At 41.0% G+C, this 25,759-nt stretch overlaps 1 protein-coding gene across 2 annotated transcripts in view; it reads right to left on the bottom strand.

The window, feature by feature from the left end:
- The window catches only part of RIC1 (RIC1 homolog, RAB6A GEF complex partner 1), an 88,562-nt gene extending 63,585 nt beyond the window's left edge, over nt 1-24,977 (bottom strand). For both annotated transcript variants that reach the window (XM_054032109.1, XM_054032110.1), the window contains exons 1-3: nt 24,368-24,977; nt 9,063-9,170; nt 2,564-2,640 (exon numbers count right to left, since the gene is read on the bottom strand). In XM_054032109.1, coding sequence (XP_053888084.1) covers nt 2,564-2,640; nt 9,063-9,170; nt 24,368-24,508 — 326 coding nt within the window. In that variant the 5' untranslated portion in view covers nt 24,509-24,977. The remainder of the gene's footprint in view (nt 1-2,563; nt 2,641-9,062; nt 9,171-24,367) is intronic.
- Between the last annotated feature and the right edge of the window lie 782 nt (nt 24,978-25,759).

Raw genomic sequence — 25,759 nt, 5'->3', positions numbered from 1 at the left:
CTTATATTACAACGAGAGGCAAAACTGTAAGTAGGCCTTATTTTCGGAGGATGTCTTATTTTCGGGGAAACAGGGTAGCATATTAGTGGCTGAGCTCCCACAACTCCATGCCATCTCTGCCGCCATCCACTTCCACACCCAGCAACCACGAAGTTTAGGAGTACTCCTCAGCACCCTTATAACAATTCCCCCCCCCTCTGCCAGTCATGATGGATCTTCAGTGGAATAGTAAGCAGAGGATACTTCCTATCAATGGTTAAAATGCTGTTAGCTGCTCTAGTCTGTGACACATCAAAGCAGCATTTAGGTAGACCAGGCGTCCAGGAGAAAGTAGAAGAAAAAAAAAAAATCTCAAAACAGAATTTGAATCTAGACATAAGATGTTAGTCAAGGGAGACACAAATATTTAACCTGTCTTATGACTTAAAGGGCTTTTTTTTTTTTTTTTTTTTATTAAAGGTTCTTATGCTTGTGTCACACAAGGAATATCAGGTCCCTAAATCATTTTGGGTAAGGACCTAAGCAAGATCTTTTCAAGGCCCACACAGTGGTATAACAGAAGGGTTTATCCAAGCTGCAGTCTGATTCAACATTTCTCCTCCCCGCCTTAACTGGAGGTAAGACAGCATCGTGAGATTGGATGTTGTGAATATCTTCTAATATTTACAAAGCTAAATTTGTAAAGATATCCATGATTTAAAACTTCATAGCTAACCTCACATTTGGTCAAAGCACAGAGGTCCAAACAAGGACAACAATTCTCATTTGCTTCTGCTATTACAGACAAGATTCTAGATACCAAATTTATGCAATTATATGAGTACACATATAAACATCACACCATCAGCTTTGCTTCTTATAAAGAGCTGCTATTAGTAAAGCGAGAATGACAGAAGTGGGCAAAGACAGCCGGTTACTTGAAATGGAATCAATCCAAAACAAATCCATGCCACCTTTGGCAGAAGGTTGAACCAGGCAGGAACAAGTGACCAGGCTTTCATCAAATGAGGTTAGGAAACAGGATATATCTCATAGACTCAGACTCATAGACTTTAAGGTCAGAAGGGACCATTATGATCATCTGGTCTGACCCCCTGCATGCTGCAGGCCACAAAACCGTCCCTACCCTTCCCTTGACTCTGCTGATGAAGTCCCCAAATCCTGTGTTTTAGTGACTTCAATTGGCAGAGAACCCTCCTGCTAGCGATCCCTGCCCCATGCTGCGGAGGAAGGCGAAAAACCTCCAGGGCCTCAGCCAATCTACCCTGGAGGAAAATTCCTTCCCGACCCCAAATATGGCGATCAGTAAGACCCCGAGCATGTAGGCAAGAGTCTCCAGCCTGACCCTTGTTAGCCATTATACTATTTACCTGCCATTGCTCGGTATTCCTTGGCTAATATGTTTTACCATTAAACCATTCCCTCCATAAACTTATCTAACTTAATCTTAAAACCAAACAGGGAATATTTCTTTAACTGTTCTGCAATTTCTTTAAAGGATTTTATCTAATAAGATTATAGATTAAGATGACACATCCTGCCACATTTCACCCACTTTTGAACGAAAAATAAACAATTTAACCAAGGTTTGAGCAAAACCGGAAAGGCTAAATGTTTTAAAATAGAAGCTTAGATTCTAGAATGGAGGGGAAGAGGGGGTAATCCATGGCAAATTTTGTGGCTATGGAGTCAAGAGGCCCCAAGTATGTGTATTTTCTTTCTTCAGAATCAACAGGAAACCAAAGCTCATCATAGTTTTAAGGAAGTGCCATTTTTCACATATGTAAAAAGGAGCCTCTGACCACTTAAGCACAATTATTACTCTGTTGTCTTAGCCAGTTTATGATTTAAAAGACTACAGATTCTGCCTACATAAAATTTATCCCTACAGCTTTAAATGTAATCTTCTGTACCAAACCTTTTAGTAACATTGCAGTGCATTGTTAAAAGTTCAGCATATTTCACTGGCAGCATTTCAAAAAAAGTGAAGTATATTCTGTAGTCTGTAACCATTTGGAAATAAGAGGCATTTCATAAATACAAGAAATTAAAAATAAATTATGTACAGTAATATGAATTTTACTTTCAAACCTGTTTAGAGATGTTTTAAAAAAGTTAATTTTTTGGCAGAAATATACAAAATTACATACTGGGGTTTCTTTCAGGCATGGTTTGTTCCACTGATTTGGACAAAAGTAAGAACTGAGGCTTATATCATTACGTTTCATGAAACTGAATGTTTGTTTTTAATCAGTTTTAAAATTAGAACATTTTATTGCTGTAAGTTACAGAGCTCTTCTGGTGGCAAAACTGAGTACCTTACCTGTGCATCAAAAACCCAAGGGTTCCATCAATTATATATCACTTTTCCACTAAACAGCCCTTCAAAAGTTTTAGGAATTGTTTTCAGTGATCAATAAAATACCTCTGAAGACATTTTTGCAATATATGAAACTAGTTTTATAACTTTTTTAAAGAAGTTCTTTGCAAAGAAGTACATTCAACGTAAGTAAAACTTTTTACTCTAGTGTACACTGCAAAGAATAAAGTTTAGACTACTTACTTGGAATACACAGGCTCATAAAGATACTTGTCCCTTGAGGATGGAATATCAAAAAATAAGATGTATCCATTTGCAGTCTGAAAGAGACAGATGTTGCAGCTTTTACAAATGTTGTAGTTGTGTGTGTACACATGTAAAACTTACAGGAATTCCAATAAAAACCATTATAGAAGTCTCAAACATTTTACAAACTAAATAGAAAATCCAGTAAAAAAATCCATAATTTCACATACCAGTTTCAATAGAGTGGTTACCACACCATGCATGCATGTGCTACTTAAGACAAAATATGGTTGATCATAAACAAGATGCTTCAGTTAACCTTACATCAGCCAATGATATGCAAAATGTTACACAAGAAAGTTATACTCAACAATCCTGAAATCAAGGTGCATTTCTGCCAAAAATCCATACTACTCCTTAAAATCCACCGTATGGATCACTTGTACAGTAAAAGACAATATGAAAAGCATACCACTGGTAGGCATTTTCCTCCTTAAATATGGAGATCAGAGCTCAGACTGTAGGAGTATGGGCCTGATTTTTAAAAAGGTATTTAGGCACCTAGTGGGATTTTCATTTAAATGAATGGGAGTTAGGGACCTAAGCACTTTCGAAAATCCCACTAGGTGCCTATCTTTAACATCCAAATACCTTTAAAAATCGGGCCCGAAGTGCCCACAAAATTGTGCAGTAAAACCAAGCTGCTGCAGTAAACACTAGAGTAGCATATCCTCAGCACCTCTGAGATTGGGAAGGAGGGGGCAATGGGTTTAGGCATACCATACCATACCATCATAATTCAAACAAATCTGCCTTTCGATATGACAGAAGTAGTTTCAAACTTTTTAAATATTTTATTAATCTAGCAGACGTATGTTTATTCAGTCATTAACATGTACAGTTAAGACTAAGAATTCATACAATGCCTGCATAAATACAGCAGAGGCAGATGACCAAGAAGGTCCCAAGTCAGCCAGCCAGCAGTTTCTTACCAAATGTTTAGCAGCAGCATCTAGACAAGTGGGCAAATGCATTTAAACTAAACTATGTCTCATTCATTTAAAAACTGGATGGGCATGCACTCAAAGCAAAAAAGACTTAAGGCAAGAAGCGAAGAAATATGAAAGGTTTCAAATTTCTTTCCAGAGCTGATTTCCTGTTTTTCAGCTAAGGAACCAAAATGGAAACATGCTTGTTCACTTATTTCATGAGCTTAAATAGAGTTTTTGCACCAAAAACTTAGTGCTTTTTAATATATTCAATTTGAGTTTCAGCTTCAAACTAAAAAACAGGAATATAAAAAAAATAATGGGATTCTTCGAGGCAATTCTTCCTTCAAGATGACAAAAAATGTGCCACTCTAATCTTGAGAGAGTTAAGTTTCCATTTATTTCCAGCCACTGTGCAACAAAATTAACTTCACTGCCCAATACATAGTAGAGAAACTTAACATGCATCTATTTCGAACATCTACATAAGTTTTTTCCATTGCTTAGCACCTGTTCAAATATTTAAACTCAGAAGAATCCTATCCAGATACGAAAAGTAAAACAATACTGTAAAGTATCTTCCTACTGACATTAACATACAAAAGGCCTTCTTGAATTCCATCCTTAGTACAAGCTGCTATCCTTAGGTTTACTTCTGAACAGCACATCAAATGCCATCAATGAAGCTACTTGAACAATAAAGGAACTGAACATTTTATTACAAGTTTGTTGCAAGATCACTATAATCATTCAACTGCGCAATTACTTTACACTAGGTAGGATAGTTTTACACTAAATACATTGAAATAATAAACTGCCACATTCTACAGCTCCCCAATGCCCTGGTCACTGTCTCAATAGACTGCCAGGACATCCACCTTCCTTGCTTTGAGAGATCTGAGATACATATGCTTATAAATTAATTATTAGTGTATTCGCTGCATTGCAAAGGATTCATCCATATGATTTCCCTTTGACAGTGTGAGATTAATTAACTCTGTTCCTACAGCTTTTTATTAACAGCAGAATCCCACTGCATATGCTGGGAATTGAGTCCTGAACAGAAGACTCGTGGAAGACAGGCAGCAGCAGGGGAAGTATAGGAAAAGGAGAAGGACTAGAAATACATTTGATACTCTGGTTTCATCTAGACCAGCTGTTCTCAAACTGTGCGTCAGGACCCCAAAAGTGGGTCACAACCCCATTTTAATGGGGTCACCAGGGCAGGTATTAGACTTGCTGGGGCCCAGGGCCAAAGCCCCAGATCCACTGCCCGGGGCCGAAGCCTCTTGCCCGAGGCAGTGGGGCTCAGGCTTTGGCCCACCCAACTGGGGCACAGGGGCTCGGGCTTTGGCTTTGTCCCTGCTCGTCCAGGGCGGCGGGACTCGGATGGGCTCAGGCTTCGGTCGCCTGTCTTGGGGTCATGTAGTAATTTTTGTTGTCAGAACGGGATCGCAGTGCAATGAAGTTTGAGAACCCCTGATCTGGACTAAATCTTTTTGGTCCTGTTGTAACAATGTAATTGACTGGCAATTGAAGAGAGTTCACATAATTATAAATGTTAATCTAGACACCCTACCAACATTTGTTCCTAGCCCTGATTCAGCCTAGAGCTCAGCCTGAGGCAGGGTCAAAAAAGGAAGGGGAAGAGAACAGTAAGAGGAAGTGGAAGTACTTTATAGATGCAAGCAACAATAACATCCCTAGAGAAGTAGCTTTTGCTACCTATTGTAATTTCAATTTATTTCTGCATTTGACATCACTTTGGTAATCTGGGAAACAGTAGAACTCAGTACACAGCTTTATTTTTTTTCCACAAGGAATTTTATATATTAGGTCAACAAATTTATCTTCCAATTCAAGAATGTATATAGCCCTGGCTGTCTAATTGAGAGCTAATGCTATCACTTTTCTTGAGCACGAAGTAATTAAGCCTCTGAAGCTGCGCCTTAGTCACCTGAATACGCCTCTGAAGCTGCACCCTGAATTCACACATCTGGCCACACTTCTAAGATTCACTAATGCCAGTTATCGGACTGAAGTTAAATTTCAGGCACAAGGCACTGGTTATGCAAAGGCTGATCACCCCACTCCTTTTTTAAAAACTATGTTCATTTGTGTCTTGCAAATTTGCTTGTGTTTATAACATCAGACATAGTAGAAACCTCATGACTAGCTATGTTTCAACAATGGTTTGACCTTCATTCTGAATGTAGGTTATTTTAGTTTATGAAACTGAAGCTTACATGAACTCTGTCTCGAAGACATGGGAGTTCAGAATTTCCACTACCTTGCACCAGCAATATATTAAGCACTGTCCTATAAAAACATTCTAGAGTACTGTAACTTATCCAGAAAATTACTAAAAATCAACTCTGGTAAACAATACAGCACATCAATCTCATGTCAAATGTGTCCTAACACTTTTCAACACCCCAAAAATATATTTGTTAATATTATGCAGCATATTTAAACAGTTTAGCTTAATTTAAACATTCATGAAACTAGTTTTTTCAATCCTAATTGTAACAACTCATTTGGCAGTTTGAAACTGAAGTGATTTTGGAAGACCATGGTTTGTGTAAGAACACACACTTCAGGTATTAATACATGGCCTGTAGCATATGCATATGAACTTCGTTTTAACACCTGATACCCCTTTTAGGTACAAATGTGAGCATGTACATCATCTGATGAACACAGACTCTTCCCTGTTACATTTCTCTGGGAGCGCCATTGGGCCAAATTCTGCTGTTACACTTCTGCAAGACCACTTGCTAATATGCTGCCTTGGAATAGAGGTGGCCAGTAGAGTAAAGCCCTTAGGCTCAAACTCTGCCATAATATACACGGGGAAAAAGCTCAAGGGCTAAATGTTTACTGTGTATATTTTATTGAAGGATTTTGTATTTTTACTCACAAGAGTTCCATAGGTTAAAATAGTGGTTTTTAAGGAGTTTGAGCAGCACTATAGCAATTTATCAGACACTTATAATTTAGTTAAGTCCAGGAAAGACTCCAGCAGAGAAAGAAGCACAAAAGACGGATTTAATCAAATGATGCCTGGCTATTCACCTGATTTCCAGACGTACCCTCCTAGTCCACGGAGTCATAATTTAAAAGTTGTACAAAACTAAATGGCAATAACTTAATACAATATCTTATTGCAATCCTCAGTTCACAATTAAAATTTGAGAAAACAAGATTTACAAGAAGTTCACCCTATAATAAATAATTCAACATAAGGATTCATGCCCCCCTAGGTATGAATAAGATACCACTTGCATACAGTGACCGTTTAAAACGCTGAAATTACTGTAAAGCATTGATAATGCTATATAGCTTGGTAATGCTATAATACAGATGAACTAAAGATCCTTCTTTCTCTAGCAGGGAAGCTAGAAGAATGCTACATAACATTATTGTAAAGTTCTACTTGGCCAGTCACTCTGGGAGAATAATGTTTTTGCTAAGTAAATAAAACTCCATATTAGCCTTCAGAGAGTAGATTTTCTTGACAGTTTTGTAAGGCTACTATAGTACATAGACAAAAACAGGATTTACTAAAGAAAGCAAAAATGGCCACATTGGAAACAATCAGATTTGTACAATATTTGATGAGTTTCTACTAAAGAATCTTACGCAGAGATTTGTGTTTTTAATATAGTAGGGCAATCACTAATGAAAATGCTAAAGACAATTTATATTTGAAGAATTTATATCTAACATATTTGTGTGTGTGGTTCAGATGCAGTCTCTCTCATGAATACCTAAACTTTCAGTACTTAAAGCCTTCCAACCATCTGAAAATTTATTTATTTTGTGTCTCACCACAGCTGAGGCATACAAGCAACAACACTGCTGAGAACAGCAAAACCAGAACTCACTGTCCCTATATAAAAATTGGAGAGGAAGACAGAACCTTTTTCCATATAGGACTGGTGACTCTGGAGTTCTCTCCCAGTTTCCTTTCTACCCCAATCCACACCTCAAATATTTATCTTCTTGAAATCTTGTCCTCCCTTGGCTTTTGTGACTTAAACCTCTCCTCCTCTCTTCTTTAATCACTCTTCGGTGGGTCCTTCTCATCTCCAACTTTTGGTGGGGATCCTACAGAACTAAACCTGGGTTCCTTCTTTTGTGCCCCTATACACTGTCACTGGATAACCTCACACACACACACAACTTCAGGCAACTTTATGCTGATGACCCAAAAACGTACCTCTACATACTATCTGAACCTACTTCTTCACTTGTCTAACATCTCATGGATGTCAAGTGATAAAACTCAACATGGCCAAAACTGAACTCATGATCACCATCCTTCTGAAACCTTCCTCTATAATACTTAGCCCTACCTTGAGTCCAAGGGACTGGACTAGATGACCTCTCGAGATCCCTTCCAGTTCTGATTCCCACACACACCATCTTCCTCATCCTCCCAGTCACTCAGGCCCATAATCTAGATATCACCTTTAATTTGGCCTTCTCTTTAGACCCGTACTTCCATGCCATATCCAAGTCTTGATGTTTCTTCCTATACAGTTAAGATCCAGCCTTCCTCCTCTTCACACTACCAAAACTCATCTTACAGCTTGACTACTGAAATCTACTCTCTAGCATTTATTGCTGCAACCTTGCCTCTCAAAGCCATCCAATATGCTGCTAAGATAGTTTTCCTAGCAACTTGCTTAATCACATTCCCAGCTTCTTTCTACTGGGCTTTTCTATTCATAAGATACAAGCTTCTTGTCTTTAAGGTTCTTCAGGAATGAATCGGATTTAGTAGCTATGCAGCATGAAGTCGTAATGTTGAAAGCTGCCTTTGCTCCAGTGTTTCCAGCGTTTATTACCTATTGCTCAGCTTCTCTCTCAAAACACTCCACTGCTCATTCTCATGCCATTCCCTATGCATAGGAAAAACCTCCCCCCAAATATCCATAAAGCTATTACTTTATCCTCTAAGATTCACTTCTATTGTGATGTCTATACAGCTGAAAAGCTATGGCTACTACTTACCAAGGAAGATAGTGTTTAAAAAAAGAATGTTAACTCATCCTTCCTTTACCCTCTCCCCACCTGTTTGTTTGACCCATCTATTAAGTCTTGCCTGTAGACTCTGGGGCAGGGACTGTCTTTGTACTTCATGTCTGTAAAATGCCTAGACCAAGAGACATTGATTCCTGACCAGGGCCCTTAAGCACTACTGTAATACAAATAATGAACATCCACAATCCTCCTCTGTGCAAAATTCAAAACCAGCTTTCCTTTAAGTTTTTATTATGCAGATCATGCATGAGAGAACAGGTTGCTATACCAATGATCAATATTGATTATGGTTTGTATAGTTGGTCTTTATATGGAACTTGTTACCTATGGCACAGAAGGCCTTTTGGCATTACCGGTAGTTAAGATTGATATATACACTCACACACTCTCTCTCTCTCTCTCACACACACACACACACACACACACCACAATTTCAAAGAAAACAATTCTCTACTTACTGAAACAGCTATCATGGTGCTGTCAGGCCTCCATTCTGCTTGCTTATAGGGTCCAAACTGAGAAGCTGGTTTTGATAGTTCCTTGTAGCTTACAATTAATACACTGGGCTGGGGAAAGAGTAATAAACGTAGTTACATTTCATGTCCAAAGGGTAAAGGAATATGGCTTTTTGGTTGTTGTTTTTCTGCTGTGTCATTGTCCCACAAAATAATATCAAGTTATTCTGATGCTAAGAAACAAAATTTCAGGGAAACCATCACTGTACAGTTGATAAAGAATAGCATACTGCTTTTGAAAGGGATTACACACTTTGCAACAGATGTTCAATATACTTACTAAACCTATTTCACAACTTTTAAAACAAGGCCACTTCCTATATAAATGTGCTTCAGATACCAGATCAAGTGCTATTATATAACACACAAGCAATGAATATTATAGGTGGGGCTTGTATTACCACTTATTAAGAGTGCCTGACACTGCTCACTGTAAGACTATCTTTGGTTTTTATAATTTTACCAAAACATTTGGGCTGAATTTTTTCTATACCAAGTGTCTGCCTCAGGCTAAATTTTATGGAAAAAAATTCAGCCAACATTTCTGAGAACAAGGCTTAGGAAAAATAAGTTTTGCCCCTATGCTTTGGTCAGCCACAAATCCAAGATTTAAAAAAATTTCAAAAATTGCAGTTTGCACATAACAGTTGACTTGCTAAAACTTTGCAGCTTGATTCCACAAAGTTTGAGCAGAACTTTCCCTGCAATTGTGGTTCCGGGCTGATGCAGGCCAAGCTGGGGCTAAGCACTGAAACAGAGCAAGACAACTGTCTCTTCTGTAATTAAGAGCCAGAGGGTGAGACTAGAACTTGCTGGGCAAGTAGACTGGGAATGATTAGGTGAGGCAAACAGGACCGGAACAAAGAGGCAAAGGTTGGTAAAAGACAGGACAGGGACAGTTTGGACGGCATGGGGCAGAAGGGGTGAAACTTGGGGTAATGAACAAAAAAGTCTGTGCCCGCTAGAGCACACACCCCTCTAATGTCTGGTATGCAACCCAAGATTCCTGTGAAATCCACTGACAAAGCATCCCACCGCCTTCTACTGGTGGTCCATATAGAGGATGACAACCTACCACCATCAGTTACTCTCCGTGTTCAAACAACAGAGGTCCGTGCAGTAGATCTAAAAGTCCAAACTCTCACGAAGAACCATGTAGGCATCAATATGATGTCACATGATGGAATTCGTTTATTCAGTTTTATTTTTAAAATACCTAGGAAGCTACAAGCAATAACCATATGTTAAAGAAAAAATTGTATGTGCTCATGTAATTAAAGGCAGCATCATAATGCATACACACAAGGTATCAAGATTCAACACATGAGATAAGGAATGCATTTGCATTCAAGTTACCCATACACTGGTCTACTTAAAAGCAACCATTTTGACCGAACTTATGAAATGTCACTTTAGTTGTAAGCCAAGATCAAATGAATTTAAAATGGCTTTATTTCCATAATTTGTATCTTACCAGTATGCTTTTTGTGTTTTCTGTATCTTCATTAGAATCTCAGTAATTACCACTAGTGACTAGACCAATTACCAGCTACTTGATTTTGAGCATTTCAGTAGCATGTGAAAAAAAAATCTCATTAATATATTCTAGCTTAGCTTTAATTTGTTCATATGCAATTACTTTGCACTAATTATATTTATTAACACTATCAAGTCTTTGTAATACTGGACATTTCTTTATTAGAACACTACGAAAACTGGAAATAAATTAATTCTATGCAAGTCACAGGATGCACAAATTAATAAAGTTTGACTATACGGATTTACAAAATATTTTACTCCATAGCATTGCTGCAATTCAAAGGCATGTCTAAAAAGTTTAGTAGCCAGCAGAGTACATTTTATTTGGCCAAATTTTGTGGTGTTTCTGGAAGTGAAGATACGGTTTTCCTTAATAGAATAGATATTTAGTTCTAAATTAATAGGTGATCAAGTTAGCCTACCTAGGCACAGAATTTAGCAGTGGAATGGCTACTGTTACAACCTGGTTCCATGTGCTGAAATCAATAGCATGCCTCCACTGATGATGCAAGTTACACTGCTCTACAGCCAAAATGCTTCTGAAATAAATGAGTCCAACTTTACTAATTCTGGGTCACTGAGAACGAAAATGATGCTTAAAATTGTTGATTGGCTCTAGTTTTCAAGATATGCTATTGGGTCAGTATATACGACCCTGGACTTGGGAATGGCGGAGGATAAGTGAGTTATAAAGGGAAGGGATCTCGATTTAAACCAGAAATGACTGAAATACATCGTTGACTGGATCTATGAATAAATCTATGACTGGGTTTGAACAGTACTTGCTTTTTAGGCAAAACAATGAATGATGCAATCTGAAGCTGGTATTGTGTCATACATGATATGAATTGCATCATGTTATTCCTAGAAGTCATGGATGATGCAATCATAACGAAGCTTACATCACTCTGCTGAACAAATTGTCCTATATCAGCTCTAGAAATCATACAGTGTCGTGCTCTCTTATTTGTCAGTGTTTGATTTTGCAAAGGGACACATTTCTGTTTAGCCAAAGTGAGCAGAGATGCCTCGTACTTGTATGAGCAGTGCAGATAACTTCTGCTATGTTTGTGGTGAAGTGACTTTTGCATCACAAAAGCGCAGTTTAACCACTATGGTTAAGAAAGCCTATCACCTTTATTTTGGCTGCAAAATTGGACATCTGGACAAGAGGTGGGCCCCACACATATGCTGCAACACTTGTGCAACAAATCTTTGCCAGTGGTTGAACAGGAAAAGGAAATCTATGCCTTCTGCAGTGCCAATGATTTGGAGAGAGCCAACAGATCATACCAGCAATTGTTACTTCTGCATGGTGCCTCCAGTTGGGAAAGGTGTGTCAAAGAAGAAAAACTGGACTGTGCATTACCCAAACATTCCATCAGCTATACGCCCAGTACCCCACGGAGAAGGACTGCCGGTTCCTGATGCACCAGAGTCATTCTCACTTGAGTCAGATGAGGAAGAGGAAGAGGATGAAACTTCTGGTCCTGAACCATCAATGTCACAGGACCCACATTTTCTCCCATCCTCCTCCTCTGAACCAGACCTCATAACACAAGGTGAACTGAATGACCTTGTCAGGGATTTGGAACTACCCAAGAGTAAGGCAGAGTTGTTGGGCTCCAGACTACAGCAGTGGAATCTCCTGGCAGGTGATGTGAGGGTTTCCATGTTCCGTGACTGTCAAAAGGATCTTGTCCCATTCTTCTTCATGGAAGGTGATCTTGTAGCCTGCAACAACATCGATGGTGTGATGGCAGCCCTCACATCGTTCACGATCCAGGTGAGTGGAGACTGTTCATTGATTCATCGAAGACGAGTCTTAAAGCTGTTTTACTGCATAATGGCAATGTTTTGCCATCAATTCCAGTTGGTCATGCAGTCCATATGAAGGAAACCTATGACAACATGAAACAACTTTTGAGGTGCATAAACTATGACCAATATCAGTGGCAGCTTTGTGGCAATTTGAAGGTTGTTGCTCTCTTGCTTGGTCTGCAGACTGAATACACAAAGTATTGCTGTTTTCTCTGCGAATGGGATAGTCGTGCAAGAGATTCCTACTACATCAAGAAAGATTGGCCACTCCGACAGTCACTGGAGCCTGGGAGGAAAAGTGTTCAGCATCCACCACTTGTTGAATCAAGGAAAATTTTGCTACCATCCTTACACATCAAGCTGGGTCTGACAAAGAACTTGTCAAGGCCATTGACAAAACACAAGCAGCTTTCAGTACCTCCATGGAAAATTTCCAAGGTTAAGTGAATCTAAGATAAAGGAAGGTGTCTTTGTTGGTCCTCAGATTCGTGAACTTCTTCGAGATGATGCATTTGACCATGCACTGCGTGGCAAGGAAAAGACGGCATGGAAAGCCTTGCAGTTAGTGGAAATAAATTTTCTCGGAAACAACAAGGCAGACAACTACAGGTTGTTGGTGGAAAACCTCCTCAAGGCATACAAAAGCCTTGGTTGCAACATATCACTAAAGATACATTTTTTGCACTCTCATCTAGATTTTTTTCCACCGAACTGTGGAGCTGTGAGCGATGAGCACGGCGAGCGATTTCACCAGGACATTGCAACAATGGAGAAACGCTATCAGGGCAAATGGAGCCCATCAATGCTTGCAGACTATTGCTGGACAGTGACAAGAGATGCTCCATTTAATGAATACAAGAGACAAGCCAAGAAGCGCCGAGTAGACACTGAATAGGACTAAACTATGTACAGAATAGTTTTTTGCCTTTTGTTTCATAATAAATTTTATGTATATATCCCTTTTGCTGATTTTTAAAGTGTTACATAAACAGGACAGGGGAAATATTATCATGTAAAGCAACCATAAACACATGAAAAGACCTAGGTTTACAATTTATGATTAAAACTCTACTATCTACACAATATACATAGACATAAAATGTAAAAACTTAAATATCTTAGAAACAGTAGCCAATCAGTTGTTTTAATTGTCATATTTGAATTCAGCACATCAAAATACATAATAAATAGCACATTTTATCTCTGAAGCAGACGACTTCTCAAAAATTGTAGACCAGTGTTATAGGAAGGGTTCACACTAGTAGATAGACTAGCAAAGATGAAACTAAGTACATTATAGGGCAAGCTACATTGTTTTCTATTGATATCTGAACCAAGCAAGGTGAAGTAGCTGGCAAGGCTAGCACAACAGAAACTTGAATCGATACTCTCGGATGTAATACAAACCCTGATACACAAACATTTACACTAATTAGTTTTACTGGTTGCTCAGAAAAACAACACCTCTGAACATACCACAGAAGACAGACAGCTGGCTTCCTTATTCTGCTCTCGCAACAGAAACAAACAGTCCATTTGATCTCCAAAGCAATCTGTTACAATCTAAGACCCCAATACAACTTTTAGGAACTGTGTGAGCATCCTTGCAAAGCCCCACTGATGTCAACAGAAGTACATGGTTATCAATGCAGAATTGGGGTTTATCTACAAACTGTGGAACATACTGTTGCTAAAAAGCGTTTTGCCTATAACAAATGCATAGTAACAGAAAAGTTAGCTTGCTTACTGTAAGAGTAACCCGATAAGTCCTTTTTGTCAGATGCTCCACCCCTTTTATTACAATTTGTACTTGTGCTTATTTAAAACTATGTCTTAGAGCCTATACAAAAAGAGCCTAAAAATCCTACTGCAACTCTCAGAACTTGCCCCTTCAACACCAAGCAGCACAAATTTTACACATAAACCTTTAAACCGTTCATTTCTGCTTGTGAAGAGACAAAACTAAAGCTCCAGATTAGTATGTCTTCAGAACTTGGCTTGATAATGTTTTCTTTTTCTAAAATGCAGGAAATTCTAAAGAAAGTTGCATCAACTTCACAAAGCCTACCTTATGCATGTGGCATAACTTGGAGTGACAATACTATAGGAAAACTACTGCAAGATATTTTTTCCCTTCACACTTTTGTGGGCATAGTGATGAAGGCCCATATAAACAAATCTGGTCATGTGCAACTGCAATGAGACATATGGGTTGCAGTTCTCTCAGAATCAGATGTGTTGGTTCACCTTGCTCTTAATTTTGTAATACAGCTCACACTTTCCATGCAAGCTGTGATTCTACCATTGACAATCTGCGGTTGATTACAGAACGCTTTATAAAAAGTAATCTAAACTAGTGCATAACACTCCAGACCACGATTAGATTATGGAATAAAAGTTGAACATCCACAAATCATGAGCAAAAATTCAAAACTTTCTGTAAGATTGACAAGCAAATTGCATACCCCTCACACAGATGACTATTAATGCATAGTTAAAGACACAAAGCTACATTATCAAACCAGATCAAAATGCCACCTTAGGAATTCCCAAAACCTACCCCAGAGAAGAGCTGGGGTTTTATGTGACAACACATTGTGTCTCCTAAAGGAATTCATAGTCAAGGCAAGATAGAAACCTTACATATTCTATGAAGAGGTGGCTACATGGGCTAGCATGACTTCACAAAATGACAGATGGGGAACACAGAAGACAGAGTGGGAAGATCTTGAAAAGACTATAGTGATCTCACAAACAAAACAATAGATAAAGCAAATAAGATCTATGGCAGGGGTTCTCAACCTTTTTCTTTCTGAGGCCCTCCAGTAATACTATAAAAACCTCCACGGCCCACTTGTGCCACAACAACTCTTTTTCTGCACATCCAGTAAATTAAAAGCCAAGGCTGGCGTTATGGTGTAGCAAGCAGGGCAATTGCTTAGGGCCCCATGCCATATACGTACATGGAATAACCCACCTTGAAATATCAGAACTGTGTACAAAGAAAAGCTTCATTACTCATCAACAACAATGCAAAACTAATCCACAAGTTAAAATAACATTTATAGAATCAGGTGTAAAGTTGTTCTTGGTTGTCATTTTATTACTATGTCATCTAGAGGCATACAAAAACATCTCTAATCCAAGTGACCTCAGTTCTTCAGGCAACAGGATTTCTTGAGGGTGCCAGTTATGAAGCTCTTTATGCGTCCATGGCTCAGCACTTATATCCCACAACAACGATAGTTAAATTGATGAGCACTTCATTGTACCTGGCAGTTCACACTTGCTTCTCTCCTATTTACTGTATCTAATCAATAAATATTAAGTCTTATGAGACGTTTGTGAAAGTTAATTCTAATCCAGAAAAATAGCACTTTTTTTTTTAAAGTGTTCAAGATATTTAAACTGATCAAACATTCAATCCTGAAGATCTCAGCAGACTAGATATGGAATATTGCCAGGCTCCCCAAAAGAAATATATTCCAACAGCATTCTGACTCGGGTTTAAATGCCCACTCAGTATGCATTTGCAATCAAAATGTTAGTGCTGTTCTGAGAAAACGTGTAATTTCAATGAATTCGGTTGAGAAATTTGGGAACACTGTGGTCACACAAAATATTATTACTTTTCAATTGCTGCTGTATTACTGCATTTTCAGACCACTAGGAAAGTTTAACAATTTTTGTTGTCTAGGATAAACTTATTTAAACTTTGCTATAGAGCCAAGATAGGGTATCCCACTGCCTGTCAGTCCTTTCAAAGTTCCTGCAAGGCACTAAGAGCGCTACTAGAATAAGTTGTGTACAAAAGAACATTCTCCCTGTACTTGAGGACCAATACATGAAGAGCAGCACTCTATTCCTTGTTTAAGTTTTAAAAATATATTAAAAAGCTACATTCTACGTTGAAACAGCATTAGTTGCACAAAATAGCAAATTATCAAAGAATATAGGCAGAATGCCCTAGTCAGTGAAGCTATGTGAAAATCAGAGCATTATATAAAAGTAGCATCAAATTATTTTCCAAGTCTTTATTCGTATCTAAAATAACTTATCTAAGATTCTCAAAATTTTGGCTAGACTACAATAGGAATCAGCCAATCTCAGCTTTGAATCAGAAGGACTGTTTGACAAGAAATAACTATACTGTAACAACTCAGGATGCCCTGTAACTTACACCTTTAGAATTGAAGGCCTCTAAAGTATTTGTGCTCAGTTTTGGTTGGGTTTTGTTGTTGTTGTTTTGTATTTGTTGGGGTTTTATTTGGGGGCTTGGGGCGCAGTTGAAAGATTGAGATTCTCACACTTGACTCCATCTCTGAAGGCCTGCATTCTCTAGCTCCATTCCCATCAGACATGATTCACAGTGTGAAAAGTCAGCTCACTGAGTATTACTGATTTACTTTGGGAAAACAAATTTTTTGCACTCACTCAACTAGGGCTGTCAAATTAGCATACTTGTCAGCTGTTATCTATATGCAAAAGATTGTACTAGTACATTTGCTAGAACATGCAGAAGTATTAACAGCTGACAACATGGAACCATGTAATATCACTGGAATGCCAATGGTGAGTGTCAAAGGCCACAGAGATTTGTCAGGATGCTACAGTTTCTACATTCACCCACTATTCAGTATTTTAGACATAGAGCACTTGAAGTTTCATTCAGAATTAGGTGATCTCTATTCCTGAATACAAGAGAATAACTTACCTCGTTTTCTCTTTAGATTTCTAAGACAAGCAGTTTTAAGTATATATGAAAGATAAATACTTAGTGAATAAATATTACTAAAAAGCACGCTAGTCACGAGACTCAAAACATGCAGCTTCTGCACTGAAAAGTATACAATCTAAGGCCTAGTCTTCACTTACCGGCTGGTCCGGCGGCACGCCATCGATGTTCTGGGATCGATTTATCGCGTCTGGTTAAGACGCGATAAATCGATCCCGGATCGATCCCGGAAGTGCTCACAGTCGGCGCCGGTACTCCAGCTCGCTGAGAGGAGTACGCGGCGTCGACGGGGGGAGACTTCCGGCCGCGTCTGGACCGCGGTAAGTTCGGACTAAGGTACTTCGAATTCAGCTACGTTATTAACGTAGCTGAATTTGCGTACCTTAGTCCGAAGTCCGGACTAAGTGGGGACCAGGCCTAAGTAGTGACAGTAGAGTCAAGACCGAAGAAAACAGAATGAGGAGTTGGGAAGATAAGAAACAAGGGTTATAAATGCAAGATCCTGGGTGAGCTTAGTGTTTCTGTACATATCTTGATTATTTTTAATGATTACATGGGCTGTTTGCAGCTGTTCATGCTGAGATTTTCGCAGAGTGAGAAGGCGGCAGATTTGGAGGAAGGGAGGAATGTGAAGAGAAAAAGGAATGAGAAAGCAGCAGGCAAAAGGCATCAGCGAAGGCATAGAGGAAGCAAGAGCAGAAAAGGTACTTCTGAGGCCCGTACTTCGGAGACACTGCACTACTCAGATTGGGGAGGCAGCAGCCCAGGTGGCGGCCCACGGCGAAGGCCTGCTCGGAGTGCGGAGCTCCCATGCTCTCTGGCCCCCACACTGCCCCTCTTAAGCTGGTGCAAGCACCCCTAGTGAGGATGCTCTCCACTGGCAGAAGGAGGGTAGTGTGGACATGAAAAACTGCAGTAATTACAGCAGTGGTTGTATGTCAACTTAAGTCAACTTAAGTTTGCAGTGCAGACATGCCCTGAGGAACAGAACAAGGGGCATGTGATGCTGAGATACAAAAAGCGATTGGTGATATTAAGGCAGGTACAGATTAGTAGCAATAGTCACTGAGGTAAAATTACCAGACATGCTGGGAATATTTACAAATATATCATGATAATTACAGGGCTAGCTGACCACTGTCCCTTTGTAGAGGTCTCACCAAGTGCTCACCCATAGATACGAGACCTCTTCTGGAGTGGAATTTCGAAATTTTCCCTCTTAGATCAAGACCTAGGTTACAGCCCTGAGTATCAAGCACGACTACTACACCAAGTCAAACAGTTTTTGGCACCTGCAAGACTTTTTTCTCCTTTGGGAGCCTGTGACAGCATAGGTTTGCAAGGGATACAAAACCAGCTTCTTCAGAACAAAGCTTAATTTATTTATTACTCAACGGTACAAAGCACATAGTAGGCCGTTTGTTTTACCCAGTCCTCTAACTCACATGGGTCTTATTTACACACTGGTAAGTTCCCCTCATCCCAGCTACCTCCATCCCTGGCAGGAAGAAACAGCCATACGGCAGCAGCCTGTGCCGCAGACTGGCAGCCTTTTCCTTGACAAATCCTGGCCAGTCTCTCCCAGCTCATCCAACCCCCTTTTCCATGGTTTTGAGGTTTTACATCTCCTTTGACCCTAGGCTTAGCTTTGGGAAGAGTAAGACATTCTAGCAAGATGGAGCCAGCTAGGTAAATTCTCCCCTCCACCACACCCCAAACTGTTGCTCCAGCTATTATCTTTATTCCTTTAAAACAGTGTACTTGAGAGGCTCTTATCTGTGTCGCTGTTTTACCATTCCTGCTGGTTCTTTAGTAACCTCTTTACCTCCTCTTTCGATTTAACTCTAAGCACTCAGCCAGGCAGCAATACATAACTGAACAGGGAAACCACATCACACATAAACAGTCATAAAAACACAGAAGTATTCTCAGTGCATCACATACACCACCCAAATCATCCTCAAGGATGTCATAAGGCTTTACATATAGAAGATGATTCATCCACCACTGGGGTGGAATATGGCCGTTAACGACACTCCATATGTTTAACAAAAATTGAAGGGCACCATATTCATTCAGTTTAAACTACAATGGAGAGGTTCAAATTCAGCAATTTAGCATGATTTAGGGTTCATTTTAGAAGTACCTAGCACATTCTGGGCTTTATACAAGTTTCTCCCCCAACTGAAAGCTCCTGTAGCTAGCCAATCTGTTGTCCAAAAAAATGCTGCTAATTAATAGGGTGCTACTCAATGCCTCCAGCAGACTGTCAGCAGCTAAGGTTAATCAGTGGTGCTTAAATCTGATATTAGTAAAAGAGGCTCTGTATAAGGCCTGGTCTACACTAGGGAGGGGGGCGGGTGGAGGAGAGAAATATGGATCTAAGATATGCAACTTCAGCTACAAGAATAGCGTAACTGAAGTCGACGTATCTTAGATCAACTTAGAATTACTTACTTCGTGTCCTCGCGGCGCAGGATCGATGGCCGTGACTTCCCCGTCGACTTTGCTTCCGCCTCTCGTCGAGCTGGAGTTCAGCAGTCGACAGGAGAGCGATCGGGGATCGATTTATCATGTCTACACTACACGTGATAAATTGATCCCCGATAGATCAATCGCTACCATCACTTGTGCACATACAACTCATATTGGCTTTAGAGTGAGTGGAGCATGGGTAATTTGATGGGACAGTCAGGCTCCTGATGTACGATGTTAAACCAGCTTCCAGAGCAGAGAATTCTGGGAGAGATATTCCAGGAGGTGCAAAGCTCAGGTCTCTGCCACTTGCACATCAGAATGAAAAGCCTAGTTTGAGGACTTCTGGACATCAGTGACAATTTCTCCACGTTAGTCTAGTGGAAACTTATCAGTGGATATTTCCTCAATTATACAGCCAGATAAACAGTTCTGCAGCAGTAGCATAGCTGTTACACTCTATTTGAAACAAATTATCAGCCAAGTACATAAAACTGAAGGCCAACAGAAACAGCCAGTGGAGGGACCAAGGTTATGGCTCAAGTGGAGAATAAAGATTATAACCACTGCTAGACCACTGGTTCAATTTCAGGCCAGATCTACAGGAATGCTAGCTGCTACCTTCTGAAGACTATTTGGGACCCTACAAAAATGATATGGTCTCAGACAGTCCAGCTGCTGACAAGTGTCAGCAAACAAGTTCATAATTATTACTTCTTAGCAAAGGCATAATGTCATGGAGGATAAACTACTTCCTCCAGAATGAGGGTACACAGTGCTGAGGGGGAGAAGGAGGGGAGGAGAGGGGCGGGCTAGCGTGCATTGCTGATACCTGTGATATACAGAACTTCGTTCTCCAAGAATATCAAGCCAGGCTTTAGAAGTACAAAAAGCTTTTAATTAAAGCAAACACTGTCTGCAACTTATTGCAAGGCAAACAAGATGCTACAGAGAGGTTGTAGACAATCCCATATAGTCCTAACATATTCACACAAAGAGAAATTGATCGTATATGATAATTCATCAACTCATTTTGTTCACAGTTCTGAAGGATACATTCAGTCAGCAATTAGTAAAATAAAAAGTGGAATTAACATGTTTCATATTTATAATTTATTGTTTGTAAACTTTATAGGAATAACAGGACTGTAAAACAAACTTATGTTTGTCCACAAAACAGCTATAGCACAGAAAGCAATAGCACAAACTTTCCCCTCCCACAGCCTGAACTCCAGCACAAAAATTACTTACAAGAGGAGAAGATAGTTCATTATCTATTGTCATTTGTTTCCTTACCTTCTATATTTAGGGCAGATCTACACTTAAAACACTGTAGTGGCGCAGCAGCGCCACTGTAGCACTTCAGTAAACCAGCGGATCTCAAACTGTGGGTTGGGACCCCAAAGTAGGTTGTGACCCCATATTAATGGGGTCGCCAGGGCTGGTGTTAGACTTGCCGGGGCCCAGGGCTGAAGCCAAAGCCCCACTGCTTTTGGGATTCTGCTTTTATCCCCACCCCTGGGGCAGCAGGTCTTGGGCTTCAGCTTTGGACCCCCATCAGGGGCAGAGGGTCTTGGGCTGGCTCAGGCTTCGGTCCCCTGTCCTGGGGTCATGTAGTAAGTTTTGTTTTCAGAAGGGGGTCACGATGCAATGAAGTTTGAGAACCCCTGCAGTAAAATATTCCTGGGGGGATTCTGCTCCAAAAAATTTAAAATTCTGCAAAATTTGTCAAAACAACACTATATGATCAGGCCAGTTTCAATTATTTTGGTAATTTATTTCAAAATATCTGTCAGCAAGTATGTCTTCCTGAATATCAATTTTATAAGCACACACTAGCAAACAGTATCACTTTGCTTGAAAGTGACACATGACTGAATATGTTTACAAAGCTGAACTAGGAATTTAAAAATGTTAATGTGCTGGAAATAAACATAATGCAGCACAGAACTTAGCCAGATTCGTCACCTATCTGATTACCACAAGTAATTGCAGGATATTCTGCTCCAGAAAGTTAGATATTACTGATACTTGACACTGTTTTGAACAAGCTACTATTGACAAGGAAAAACATTTTATAGAAACCAAGGTCTCATTTCCTCCACAAGAACCCAATATGTAATTTTGATTTAAATGCCACCTACAAAGAGAGAGAATGGGGATATACTTTCTTTTTATGCAGGAAACAGGAAACCTGAGAGGTTCTTTCCAAAAATGTTTTTTTTTTTTTTTACTTTAGTAAGAAGCCTTGTCTAACCATGGTTTTGTTAAAAGTCTTGTTAATATCTCAGGGGAGTTCTTTTACCCTTTAACTTAAGAGGCAGAAATTGAACAACTCTAACAAAGTCACTCTTTTTCTCCAAAATGTTTTATTTGGCATTAAACAGGTGTTAACAAAAGTAAGTTTTAAACAGTCAAAGTATCTTTCCCTCAGTTGCTCAGCTTTCATTATCTTGTGAAATCCACAAGTTCTCTTTAATGCAATTATAACTACAGTTAATATTTCAAAACAAATTTAGAATTACCAATTAAAAATATCAGAGGGTCCTGTGGCACCTTTGAGACTAACAGAAGTATTGGGAGCATAAGCTTTCGTGGGTAAAGCTTCAGATGCATCTGAAGAAGTGAGGTTCTTACCCACGAAAGCTTATGCTCCCAATACTTCTGTTAGTCTCAAAGGTGCCACAGGACCCTCTGATGCTTTTTTACAGATTCAGACTAACACGGCTACCCCTCTGATGCAATTAAAAATATATACAGCTCTACACCGACATAACATGACTCGATATAAGATGAATTCGGATATAACGCAGTAAAGCAGCGCTCCGGGGGGGCAGGGCTGCGTACTCTGACAGATCAAATCAAGTTCAATATAACGCGGTTTCACCTATAACGCGGTAAGATTTTTTGGCTCCCAGGGACAACGTTATATGGGGGTAGAGGTGTATTTGTGACTGCTCATAGTAATACCTACCAACAAAACTACCTACAATAGCTTCACTACCTTCAGCCCACCTCCTTCCCAAATGTGCATGGGGTAAAGCAATTAGTTATATCACATCCATAATGTTAACAAAACTGGGCTTTGATGGGCCAGAGAGAAAACAACATTCTGAAGATAGGGATATTTCAAATAAAGCACCCTACAAGCAGCCTTTTCCCATTAGACTAGGAAAGTGACACTTTAGACTCAGTATCCCAGTAGAAGAGAGGCAGCCTCAAGTAAAGCTATGTAGGTAAAAACCAATACCTGCACTCCACCCAGAGGCTAATGAACAGACAATGCAGACCACCCAGTACCAGCATGACCTGATGAAATTTCACTGGTATCATTTGATGAAGACATGAAGGACTTTACTACTGTTTAAAACTAAGGCTCCTTGGAATGCCAGTCTAGTATAATTGCTTCCTCTTCTCATTTTGAAAAGTTTGTTATAATTTGGATTTATAGTACTGACTTATGAAGACTACATAGAATTATTTAAAGACACACTAAAGAGAGTTTAGGCTGTAAATTTAAATGGCAATATTTAGTTGAATTCTTAAATTCAGCTTTTAAAGAATAGCATTTCCCTGCAGTCTTTCCAAACCCAACACTGCAGTTGTGTGTCAGAGAAATGACAACCAGATGGCGAAGTTAACAGTAAGGGCTTGTCTGTATGGAGAAGAGCCTGGAACAACTATTCCATGCTAGCTTCCTTATGTGGACACTCCTATTCTGCTCTAAAAGTGCCTTTTTCAGTTTAGATTAATCTACTTTGGAAGTGGATTAACCTAAACTGAAAAGAGGACCCCTCCATGCAGAATAAGTGTCCACAAGGGGAACTAGTGCAGAATAGCTGTTACAATTTAAATTCATAACCTAGTTATTTCACTGTAACTTCCCTGTGAATTCAACCTAGAAAAATCGTATGCAACACCGATTATACAATTTTCATTGCCCAACCTGAGTGAGGTACAGAAAGTAAACAACAGAACTGCGGGATTTTAGTTTTCAGTTTCAATATAAGGCGTTATGTAGCAAACATTTTGAAGTCTGCATAAAATCCCTCCCCCTCCCGCCCCCCATGGAAGGGGCTGCAAGCTGACAACAGCATTCTGTCCACTGCAGGAAGGGACCTAATTAATTTTCATTTGATATGCATTTCATGACTCTCTCAGATTTCCAATTCTGGGTTCAAAGAAGCTCAAAAGAGACTTGAAGTAGGTTTGGCCTAACCGTCTACTTTTGTGGAGGAATTAACAACCATTACAAAGTGCAACCAGGCACTGTTGAAAGTTTCAGTACACACAACTGACTGGGCACATCCATACGCGATACCCACAACTCAACACTGCAGCATTATACTGCTGAGTAAAGAAAGTAAAGACTTGCCAATATTTCTTGCCCAAGACAAGTGAAGAACAAGAAGCTTAATGGGGGATTTTTCGCGTTTCAGTAACTGCAGCTGTTAACCCAAGGGGCCTAGTTTCAAAAAGTTACATGGCAGCGACTCGTCACAAATAACTAGCGAATCATTGTGCAACTGGTCTGACTTACAAGACTGCTTTGCAAACACAGAATACATGCACAGGAGCTAGTCCTGCAGCGCCACAGCGCTGTGTGGGCAGGAAGAGGAGGAATACATGCTCCCTACAGGTGAGGCTGCACAGGGAGCGGGGGCAGGGCGATACTTACCCTGCTATACCAGATGCTGAGCTGGGACGGGGCCAGCACTGCGAAGAAAGCCCTCTGGGGGTCCGTCTGGATGTGCAGCGGCTGCTCCAGGGTCTCCAGAGGGCACCGCAGCCTCTTGGGCCAGCCGCTCAGGAAATACATGGCCGGAGACGCCCCTCTTTCCGCGGGGGGACGAGGGGGCGCAGTACGCACTGGGCCGGGCCGGCACCAGCCCGGACGACGCCGCTCAAACTCCCTGCCGCGTCCCGATTCGCGAGCCGCAGGGGGAACGCACCCGGGGGGCAGCGGGGAAGGCGGGCATACTAACGGCGCCAGCCGCCGGGACTCCGGAGCGCCTCCAGCTGCCGCCCCAGGCAGCTCAAGGGGGCACTAGGGAGGAAGGGTTCGGGCCAGGCCGGCGGGGCTCAGTAGGGTCCTGGAAGCTGGAGGTGGTGGGCAGGGGTCGGGGCAGGGGGCTCGATCCGGGCCAGGGTCTCCGGGACACGGCGGCGATTACTGCTCCGAGCGCCGGGATAGCGGGGTCTGCTGCAGCGGCGGCGCCGGCTCCAATCGCCAACCTCCTCGCGCGCCGGCCGCCCCTACGGCCGCCTCCATGGCTCCCTCCGGCGCCACGGCCTCGGGACGCTAGACACAGCGCGTCGGCAGCTCCGCCCAGCGCGGGGGGCGGGGGGAAGAGACGGGCGCGCGGATTGGCCTGACGGCCGAACACTCCGGAAGTGACGGTGCGCAGCAGCAGTAACGCCCTCAATCACTTCGCGTCGACGATCCGGGAAGGGGGGAGCGCGCGCTGATTGGGCGTGAGAGAGGGAGAAGGAAGCGCGCAGGCGCCCAAGCGCTCCGGAGGCGGAGAAAGGAAGGCTCGGTAGATCCATCTCCCCCCCGGAACTCACCTTCTGAGATTACTCGGGCGAGTGCCTGTGCTAGCGCCATCCTGTCGAGGGCCTGGCCCCTGCCATTAACCGCAGCCACGCGGAGACCAGCCTGACTGTCCCCGTAGCAAATGCCACTGACTGTAGACCTGGGAGCTGCAATTAGGCTTCCAATAGGAACGCGTCCTGCCCTCGGTTTAAGGTTCCTATGGCCTGGGGGGAGGGAGGAATGCACCAAGTGCCCAAACCATCGTAACTCTAAGGTGGGGAGCCCTACCCATACAAACCCTAAATCAGTTCCAACTGCCCTACACTTCTAAACCATAATCTTCTCTCCAAGTACCCCACTAGATATCCTAACCCTAGGTCCAAGTGCATTACCCAGAGGAATCCAAATGCTAGCTACCAATAGAAACCCTAACCCTAGTTCCAAATATGCTACCCATAAGATCCCTAACCGTAGGGTGGGGAGCCTACCCATAGGAACCATAAACCTAACGCTAAGTCTGCTACCCATAGGAAA

Source organism: Malaclemys terrapin, chromosome 6 (assembly GCF_027887155.1).
Source record: "Malaclemys terrapin pileata isolate rMalTer1 chromosome 6, rMalTer1.hap1, whole genome shotgun sequence".
Taxonomy (NCBI): Eukaryota; Metazoa; Chordata; order Testudines; family Emydidae; genus Malaclemys; species Malaclemys terrapin.
This window is presented reverse-complemented; position numbering and strand designations above follow the sequence as displayed.